Here is a 9,740-nt window from a genome sequence, read left to right as displayed (position 1 = left end):
AACAAAAAAATAATCCAATAAAAAAATATAACTAAAACAAAACAATAACGAATACATTGACTAAATAATTACATGTCATTATAACAAAATTAGATATTTCATCTCTCCACAACAGATTATTACTAAAACATGGGCGTTATTACAATGCAATTGTTTATAAAATTGTCATGAGCACAAAAAAAGAAAAAGACTAAAATGTGTTTTTCTTTGAAATAAATAATAATGAATAACGCGGATAGTGACAAAAAACCATTGCAACATAAGTAAGTTTTCAATAATCAAAAAAATCCCAAGCTAGATATGATAAGACAAATCCATTTTTATCATAGTAAGAATGCGGAAGTAAGACAAACCAAACAAAAAACAATAGGAAATAAATCTTTTTTAAAATCTTTGAGATCACTCCCTCTTGATTTTCTTGTGGGAATGTCTCTTGTTGAGAGAGTGTTGATCCTCAAGGCTATTGTCATGATATTCTTGGCTTTTTCTTTGACAAGGGAGTTCCTGAAAAAATCCAGAACCAGAGAAAATATCACCTGAGGACTGTAACATCAGGACCTGCAAAAGAAAGAGTTCATCTCATTAGTATGCTATTGTAACTATAAAATGTAAGCAATTATAAGTGTAATATCTGTTTAGGAGGCAAAGCATGAAATATTATTTTTTCATAAAAAAACATTTAAATTGAATAAAGAAAATAAATAAATCTACAATATCATAAGCTGATTTGAATTAAATATTAGTTTTCTTGCGCAAGTTAGATTTATTTGAAATAAGGCAATAAGATTAAAAAACAACTTTGAAAATTTAGAAAGATTTAAAAGTCCAATTAATGTGATACCACATTGCGCAAGAATAAATAGAGTTATTAAATCTACAATATCATAAAATGATTGAATTAAATATTAGTCTTCTTGCACAAGTTATATTTATTTAAAATAAGGTAACAAGATTAAAAACGACTTTGAAAATTTAGAAATATTTAAAAGTTGAATTAATGTGATACTCCGTTATGCAAGAATAACAGATTCTCAATAAATATCAATAAATGTGATTAAAACTTTCGCAAAATTATTCAAATAAATATGTTAACTTACATTTTATAATAGATTCATAAGAGATCATATTAATTACACAAGAATAAAATTAATAATCGATGCATGTTCTATCAAAAATGTGCAGATATGTGAATATATATGAATTTATAAGATATACATTTTATAATATGATAAATGTAAAAAATCATATTTGAGTACAAAGTTGATAATATGTACAAAAAGTTATACTAACATTTATAATAAAATATTAATAAAATTTTGTTCTTTAATGTATAAACAAATAATCATTTAAGTACATATGGATCCACATGAGGAAAACGTCATAATCCTTGGTCTGCGCATATATAAACTAAAATTGTCATTAAAAAACCAATAGAAAGATACATATGAAAGCATTCTTCTCCTTCTAAGCTCTAACAAACAATCATTAAATAGAAAGACAATAATTATGAACATATTAAAAAAGTAAGAATTAGAATTCAAATAAATCTACGATTAACAAATCATATAGAGAGATAAAAAAAATTACATGTATCATGGTGAAATCGTTATAATAGGGCATCTGCATATAAACCAAAAGAAAAGTCAGCTCTGATGAAATATGTATATATAAAAGCTTAATGATGTAAAATAACAAAAACAATATCAACAAAAAAATTTCAGAATAAAGTGGCTTCGTTTTTTCTACTGTGAATGTCTTATATATAGTAAATTGGTGGGCGTTTCTCAATGATTAGCTTGCATGATAAGCTAAAATATCATAATATTTTAATTCTGAATTTGTAAAAAGGAAACTTATTAATACACGTATTTATTGTAATTCTTGCGCAATTTATGATTAATGAGAGCAATTAATGTAACTTTCCAATTAAGTATTTATATATTATTAAGAATATAATTTTCTAATATTCTCTGCGCAAGTTTTGATTTACGAGATTAGGAATCAATGTAAATTAAGAGGACACCCTAGTTAGAAGAGCAGCCATCTGTCTTCTTTCTCTTTCTCCGGTGGTTGGTGGTTCTCACTGCCACCGGAAGCGGCTAAGACTCCGAGGAAAAAGGCTCTCAAAGTTCTTTACCGCCGGTTTTTGTCTCCGGGAAAGGATGGTTCCTATAGCATCTCTATCGCCGGCTTTGTGTCTCTGGAAAGGATGGTTTTTCTAGCATCTCGATCACCGGAACTTATGTTCTTGTGTGGTGAATTAGTATTAGTTTGAAGTCGTGGGAATACTGCTTTTGTTTGGTTCTTGCTGTTTCAGTCACTTCGTCGCATCCTAAGTTGGCTTTTTGGGTTCGTTTTTTGTGATTTATGTTCGCTGTGGAGGTATCTACTAGACCCTATCTTGGACCTTTGTGGTTTTGGGAGATGGTTTCTAGACGAAGCAGTTAACTTGACCTTCAGTTTTTCTCTTGCGAGGAGGTGGGCAGTCTTTGTTCTGTAGGTCACTTGGCTGCCTTGCGAGTGTCCGCGTGTAAGAGCTGGTGGTCTTCTTTGACGTTTTTCCAAATAGCGTTTCAAGGTCTTTTGTTCTTGTATCTTAGTTTTAGTGGTGGTTTCTGGTCATGCAAGTTTCACATGGATAGCAGCTGCTGGAGTAAGTGTAGATTTGACCTCTCGATTGTTTCTGATGTTGCTGGTTCTAGTATGTCTTGGTGATATTCCCTTCAGGGTTGGGACTGCTCAAGACATTTGTTCTTTAGGTCAGCTCCATTGATATTGAATTCTTCTATAAAGGTGGAATGAATAGACTTGTGGACATATATGGGTTTTAGGCTCTTTTTATGTCTTTGTTTTATTTTGTTTGGTTTATGTTCTTTGTCTTTGGTTTCTTATCGACGCTATGTATCTCAATTTTCTTCGAGTTAAAAAAAAAGAAATCAATGTAAATTGTCGACATTTATTAAAATTCTTGCGCAAGTTATGATTAATGAGATTAGCAATTAATGTAAATGATCGACATTTATTAATATTGTTGCGCAAGTTATGATTAATGAGATTAACAATTAATGTAACTTTCCGATTAATAGCTCGACCAGAAAAATAAATCAAAAAGAAAACTACAAAAAATCAACTAATATAATCGCTAGAATTTTGCTGAGAAGCTCTGTATGAGCGACATGTGGCAAATATACTTCGCTTTTAATATATAATATAAGAGGATAACTGGACATTCATTACATCTTCTAAATCCAAATGACATTTAAATCTTCTTATATTATCCATGGAACACGCCGAATACCTCTTTCTTTTTCCTTGGAAACCCTTGAGTATTTTCTTGGGAAATTGCGCTCTATGGCGTTCAAAAAAATTGTAATTCACTATATAGACAAAATCCCTAATTTTCGTTGATACCACGTGTATTTATGTATTATTCTCATATTAACATCTCAAACAACCCGGCAAACCTACATGTAAAAAAAAAAAAAATTAATAATTAGTATATTGAAAAAATTATTTGTGGCCATTGGTAAGTCATACACTCTTCTAAAATAATTTGTTCTTCGTAACTTTTTGGAGAAATTGAATAGTTTTGCGTCTGAGATTTGCTTCACTGTGATTCCAATTCAATTACCGAACAACATTGAAAACGGTCTTCCGTTGTTGGTGTTGACTCTTCACTGTTTCCACAAACGACATCGAAGACAACGAAGTCACATGCGATTCAGTGAGTTTCATTATCCTTTTTTCGGTTCATAGTTTCAGAAGCTATTTAACCTACTGTAAGTTCCCGTTGGCTGATTCATTTGCTTGAATCTGAAACTATATCTCTTCTTTCTTGTTTTCCTGTTCAGAATGTCAAAAGTTGTGATCTTTTCTATTGTATGTCGGATTATCTCCTTCTTTGTGTTTTCCCGAGTTGAACAATCCTCTTTGTATTTTTGTTGTATTATACTATCTATGCAATACTATCTAGGAAATGAGCAGAATCATAAACTGGCGATTTCAACATCTCCTCTACTCGAGCATCCAGAGATGTACAGGCGTCTGATAAGCATATTAATTTATTTTGGTGTCACCAGACCTAACTTGGCGTATCGGTGCATATACTAGCTCAGTTTATGCAAAATCCACGTGATGATCATTGGATTACAGCTCTAAGAGTGGTTCGGGACAGAGATTACTACTGGATCAAACGAAGACTTCCAGATAACAGGCTGGTCAGACTCTGATTGGGAAGCTGTCCTATCACTAGAGGTCCATAACAGGATATCACTAGGAGCAAACGAAGACTTTATCTTCGCAACCTGAGTCTACATAGCGAAACCAAACTCACGATGCCTGTCTCGAGTTTCGTCATTCAAACCATTGTCTTAGCTATATGCAACCACTCGTTGGAACTCATCTAAGTACATAGAAACAAAACAATTGTTGTTTTCACGGATTCAGAGGATGGTTTTCAAGGCAATGATTCTATAACTCAACGTTTTGGTTGATTAGAAAAGAAGATTAAACGACGCCATTGAAAATCCAGAAAAAGATACTTCAAATCGGTTTGAGCCACTGAATCTCTCCGAACTCCATTGTTGGTGTCATAGAAGGTCTTCATCTGAGATCATACAGTAAGATGAACCCTAAAATTCAATGGATAACGGATGAAGACGATAAAGGTTTTTCTCTATCAGGTTCCTCTGCTTCCGTGATACCTAAAGCCCACCAAACGAAGCCTAAAAATGACAAACACATCCTTTAAATGAAAGGCAGCGTTGCTTTGGAGATGAGACACATGTCGATCTGAGGCACCTCGACTTTCTGACGTGGCATGCTCAAAAAGGAAGGAAACACTAGTTTATAGTGTTTGAATGTAAAATGACATTTAAAGCAACATCTAAACACCAATTTATGAAATTGGTTAAGAGTATTAATGAAATTGTTGTGTTGCAAAAGAATGATTAGTTTGTTTCTTTGTTGGGCAATATATATTAGGATGTTCTAGGATTAGTTTATATATATATTAGAGTAAACCCGTCCTACGGACGGACGGCAAGAGACAAATAGTATAAATTTATTTTAAATTTTAAACTTTTATTTGGTTATGCGCCGGATTTCGATGATAATATACTCCCTCTGTTTCAGAAAGATGTATATTCTAGGAAATTTTTTTGTTTCAAAAAGATGTATTTTTCATGTTTTCAAAGCATATTTTGTCAACTAATAATGAAAAATTATGTGTTTCAAAAACATTAATTGCATTTCTTGAAATCCTATTGGTTTAAAAATATAGAAAATATAAAATTACAAAAAATTATGCATTAATAACTAAGTTTTAATATGTTTTCTTGATAAGTATGAAAATCCTAGAAAATGCATCTTTAAAAAACAGAAGGACTATGTTATAGTGAAACTTAAATTAATATATGCGGACGGCAAGTTCACCCATCACCAAAAAGGGCAAGTTTATAGAAGAGAGAGTTGATTTTTTCACTGCATCAGTCTCTGCATTACATAACCTATGAATAGTATAGGAAGAGCAAGCTTTAAAGAAGCTTCTGAAATGGTAAATATCAAAGAGAATGCCGCTAATCTCCTTGGTGGTCCTTATCTTGCAGCATTCTAACTAACACCTGCAAATTAGACAATAGGGATGCTTTAAAATCGAGACAAAAATATGGAGAATACTTTATTTTTCAATAGTAATAATATCATACCTATAAACACATACATAAATGATATAATATTCGCTTATATCAGCCAAAAAAAACTTTTTTAATCGAGACTAAAAAATCTATCGTATTTTTTACACGATTTGGCAGAACACAACTTTCAAAAATAATAAAAGAACTTGCATCTTCTCAGATTCATCATAGCTAAGTCACTCCTCTCTAGATCATCCAGTTCAGTAGATTTCGAGCTGCAAGAAGATTTAAACACCGAAAAAATAAATTATTTTTTCCAGATAAACCTAATAGATCAAAGTAATTTGAACTGTGGTGGCCAATGTACATACCCGTGCCTATTTACACACTCATGCCTCTCGATAATTTATTGACAGTAGTGGGAAAATCATTTTTGTAGCCATCCGGCAATTTAGAGCTGAAGATAAATTTTTAGAAAGAGACAATAAAAGTTAGTTTTAAACCATTTGTATAATTTTCCTTGACAACATTGAGAAAACCTGAAAAACTACGTTATAATGAAAATAGTCTAGCTTTGGGGACTTCACAGTTATGAAGATAGATGAAATAAAAGAATCAAATGATAGCATCGCATGTTGCAACAATCTTAGAGTCAAAACTAAAGGAGCAAGCCATGAAAACAATTTTTTCAACATACGATATATGTCTTCTCTAAGACTTTCATTTTCTACACCATTGATCTATGATATTGCTAAGCTCGAATATGCTTGTGGAAGTGAAGTTTCAGGAGATAAGAAACATACCACGTGTAGCCACAACAATTTACTGTTGAGTAGAGAAAATGATGTCTGTAGTCCACACCCATATTTTTTTTTTTTGCAAATCTATGAGGTAAACTTCTGCCGTCGATTGTAATCCTGAAAAATTTAAAGACAATAGCTAATCGAACCTGATTTTTAAACCTGGTTTGTTTTACAGGTTGAATCATGGGAAAACGAATTTGCAGTTTCTAAGATACGGTAAAGCCAATTATGCCGTTCTATAAATGAGAAATCAGTTTATCATGAAGATCTAGAATTCAAAGAAATAAAGCTTTTACCTTTTGGGAGTGGACTTTCATGTCTACTGGAATTGAGAAGAACCGAAACGTTAGCCATTTTACTGATTAGTCTAGAATGAATGAGATGATGGGTTTGAAAGAGGATAGCTTACCTATTTATAGTCGAACTCCACCGTCTCTGAAAACATAAAGATCACATTGAATCTTGATCGTGCCTGCTCGATTAATTGAGTACTTTAAGGTGATCAATTGGTTACAGGTTTCGCCAGAGGAAGAAGACGGAAGGTCAGCCGAAGTCGCCGCCATCAGGTCTGGAGTCGCAAAATCGATATATCACTTTAACCCTAATGTATTACGCAGCGTTTCATCACGGTCACGCGACCTGATCGACCTAATATGGCCCAAACAAACTAATATTGTGCATACTCGGTTGTCTCTTGTATCTGGAACCTTTTTCACAGGATATGGAATTGGAATATGAAGCAAACTTCTATCATGAATTTATGATTCTATAGTGGTTTTGGTTTTTGAAGTTCAGGTTCAAATTCTCAATGTAACAAGTGCTAGTGTGAATGTAATGGAGAATCAGTAAACGAATCAAGAATACATAAGGAGTTAAAATACAGAAAATAGCTCATCTGTTCGTGTCATTGTATCATCTGGCGGAAAAAAAGCAAGAATACAGAGAGAGAGAAGGAGGAGGGAAAGGAAAGAGTCTTCAAGCCCGTTTGCCGCTGCTAGGGTTGGACTTAGGACAGAGATTCCAACGTCCCTTGGCACGTCTGCGCTTGATGGTGGCTCGACCACTAGTGGTTCTCATCCTCAGACGGAAACCATGAGTCCTAGCCAGAGATTTTCTTGACCTGCTTCTCTATGTTTGACACAGAGCAGCTTTTCCAGCTCTCACAACAAGCCCTCTTCGTTTCTTCTGCCCGTTCAACCCACTCGTTCCACTGCTGACATCAAATGCTATTGACAAACCAGAAAATGTAGAGGATAGAGAGAGAGGTGAAGAGAGGAAGGAGCAATGGAGCAGCTGAGAAGAAGCTGAGGCGGAAGAGCCGCCGAGAGAAAACTGACTCCGTCTCGAACCAGAGCGGAGAGAAAGCGAAGCCGAAGAAGGGACGCTAATCTTCCCGGCGTTGGAAGCAGGGTGCCACAAACGCGACGAAGCCGAAGCTACAACGGAGGTGGATAAGGAAGCAGCCATTGATTTCTTTTTTTTTCTCTCTTTATCTTCTTCCTTTCCGATTTTCTTTTATACAGGGGTGGTAGAGAGAGAGAGTTATCATCACATGGAGTTAGTGCTACAGCCCATAAAGCCCAATAGTCGTCTCATATGTCACAATTCGTATAAGCCCAATAGACCGGACATGTCATCAATAGGGTTAAATAAGACCGTATATTAATGTACTTGTTCAAAGTTCAAACTAAGCACTCTACATAACAGGGAACGAGAAGAACCACAATCCAACCACATAATGTCGTAACTAAAAGATAATTTCTACAATCTTCCAGTATTAGTCAGTCATCAAGCGTATAATACGCGACGCTATCATGAGTCAGTCTCTCTCATCTTTTGAACATCTTGGACCACATGTAGAGAATAAAGAAGCAGAGGAGAGCGAACAAAACCACGTGCATGACGTGGTTGTTTCCACTGCGTATGATGCTCAAGTTCAGTTTCCTTATGTTGTTCTTCACCCCGGCTTGCGCTCTCATCAACGTCACTTGCTGTCACCAGATTAAAAAAAAAGAAATAAAATACCATTAAAATCTTAAAAGTCTTTATGTCTCAGCCAAGAACAACATTAGCTCCACTTGTTTTTTTTTGTGTGTATCCTATAGTATCTTTATAACAGCACTTAATGGGTGTTTCTGCAACCAAAACTAGTTATTTTCCATAGTATTGTTTCAGATTTTTTTTCAGAATAGAACGAACTACTGAGTGGTGAGTAAGCATATTACATTCGAATCAGGAGGAAACATACCAGCTCATCTAAGAAGTTCTTCTGAAACTGGGCTTCTGACCCAATCTCTCTAGCAATCTGCATTAGAAAGAAAAAAAGAAGAAGAAGAAGCAATCAATGGACCATCAGTTATGTGAGTTTCGACTGATTCCTTCAACCGTGGTACAAAAATCAAGGATGAGTAAACAAATTGTAAACTAACTTTACCTTCACATTGTACCTTATCAACTAGACATAAGAATAACTAAAAAAAAACAAATAACAGTTTGCAATGGTGACAAGAGTTAGTTACATCTTTCAATTGGCTAACTTGGCCATGGAGACCAGAGATCTCATCATCAAGGTCAGAGTGCATGGGATCGATCCTTAGCTGGATTTCTTCTGAACCTGCACCTGTTCTAGTGCTAAGCCCATCTCTGTGACCCAAACACACGAACCATAAAATCCATATGACCCACAGGAACGAATTCATAATAATCGGATAATAGAGTTTATACCCTGATCTGTAAGGCGCGGCGCCGCCGTAGAGGGAACCACCCGCGCCGCCTCTGTGAGCCATCGACGACGAAATCAAAGGAGAAAACAACCGTAAAATCGGATCTGCTGAAAAGATTTGAGACTCAGAAAATTCAAATCTAACAGTTTCGTTGCGAATTGCAATGGCGACGAAACGAGCTCGCGGGTTTTGTTCGGTTCAATCACCGTCATTACACACGTGGCGCTCTATAATGGTTGGTTATCGTCATGTGTTAAATCACTCTTTTAATTGATGGGCCTTATGAAACGGGCTAATCCAAACCTATCCGATCAAAAGTAATAAAAACTTTGATGGGCTTTCTCAATCTTTGTTTTTTTCTGCGGTTGATGCCATGAACATCAACAACGGACTTATTTCCTGGTTGTTGATTCATCCTTGTATTATCGAAAATTTTGAGGCAACTGAACCATCTTATCTTTCATTTTTTTTCTTTGAACTTTCAATTATTTTAGAGCCATTATTTTATGTTCCTAGTTTCTACGTAGACAGTCTAAATTTTCTGATAAATAAGCAATAAACCATTTATAGTCAGAGCCGAT

The 9,740-nt window shown here is 34.7% G+C and overlaps 2 protein-coding genes and 2 long non-coding RNA genes across 5 annotated transcripts; 1 reads left to right on the top strand and 3 right to left on the bottom strand.

Moving 5' to 3' along the window:
* The first annotated feature begins 3,294 nt into the window (after nucleotides 1-3,294).
* On the top strand, nucleotides 3,295-4,465 carry LOC130497731 (uncharacterized). Its single transcript, XR_008936736.1, has 2 exons — nucleotides 3,295-3,724; nucleotides 4,080-4,465. It is a non-coding gene; the product is annotated as an uncharacterized LOC130497731 (long non-coding RNA).
* A 971-nt stretch (nucleotides 4,466-5,436) lies between these two features.
* Nucleotides 5,437-6,888, bottom strand: LOC108856548 (uncharacterized). 2 transcript variants are annotated; one of them, XR_001950218.2, is made up of 5 exons: nucleotides 6,846-6,888; nucleotides 6,733-6,758; nucleotides 6,437-6,550; nucleotides 6,005-6,090; nucleotides 5,437-5,908 (listed from the first exon to the last, which is right to left on the bottom strand). It is a non-coding gene; the product is annotated as an uncharacterized LOC108856548 (long non-coding RNA). The 2 variants fall into 2 exon arrangements; XR_008946539.1 differs by having other exon boundaries at nucleotides 6,733-6,882.
* A 390-nt stretch (nucleotides 6,889-7,278) lies between these two features.
* On the bottom strand, nucleotides 7,279-7,965 carry LOC108840770 (50S ribosomal protein L34, chloroplastic). Its single transcript, XM_018613593.2, has one exon. The coding sequence runs from the start codon at nucleotides 7,901-7,903 to the stop codon at nucleotides 7,565-7,567; it is 339 nt and encodes a 112-aa protein (XP_018469095.1). The 5' UTR covers nucleotides 7,904-7,965; the 3' UTR covers nucleotides 7,279-7,564.
* LOC108834666 (bet1-like protein At4g14600) lies at nucleotides 7,279-9,376 on the bottom strand. Its single transcript, XM_057011378.1, has 4 exons — nucleotides 9,161-9,376; nucleotides 8,956-9,079; nucleotides 8,685-8,741; nucleotides 7,279-8,427 (listed from the first exon to the last, which is right to left on the bottom strand). Exons 1-4 carry the CDS (start codon nucleotides 9,220-9,222, stop codon nucleotides 8,266-8,268), a joined length of 405 nt encoding a protein of 134 aa, XP_056867358.1. The 5' UTR covers nucleotides 9,223-9,376; the 3' UTR covers nucleotides 7,279-8,265.
* Between the last annotated feature and the right edge of the window lie 364 nt (nucleotides 9,377-9,740).

This window comes from Raphanus sativus, chromosome 1 (genome assembly GCF_000801105.2).
Source record: "Raphanus sativus cultivar WK10039 chromosome 1, ASM80110v3, whole genome shotgun sequence".
NCBI lineage: Eukaryota > Viridiplantae > Streptophyta > Magnoliopsida > Brassicales > Brassicaceae > Raphanus > Raphanus sativus.
The sequence above is the reverse complement of the archived record's forward strand: the minus strand, read 5'-3'. Positions and strand labels throughout refer to the sequence as shown.

What these genes read in the sequence shown, in the direction of transcription:
- LOC108834666 (XM_057011378.1), bottom strand. Translation starts at nt 9,222, where the DNA reads ATGGCTCACAGAGGCGGCGCGGGTGGTTCCCTCTACGGCGGCGCCGCG. An exon ending in AAGTTAGCCAATTGAAAGAT is followed by an intron (nt 8,742 to 8,955) that starts GTAACTAACTCT and finishes TTTCTAATGCAG; the next exon opens with ATTGCTAGAGAGATTGGGTC. An exon ending in AGAACTTCTTAGATGAGCTG is followed by an intron (nt 8,428 to 8,684) that starts GTATGTTTCCTC and finishes ATCTGGTGACAG; the next exon opens with CAAGTGACGTTGATGAGAGC.
- LOC108840770 (XM_018613593.2), bottom strand. Translation starts at nt 7,903, where the DNA reads ATGGCTGCTTCCTTATCCACCTCCGTTGTAGCTTCGGCTTCGTCGCGT.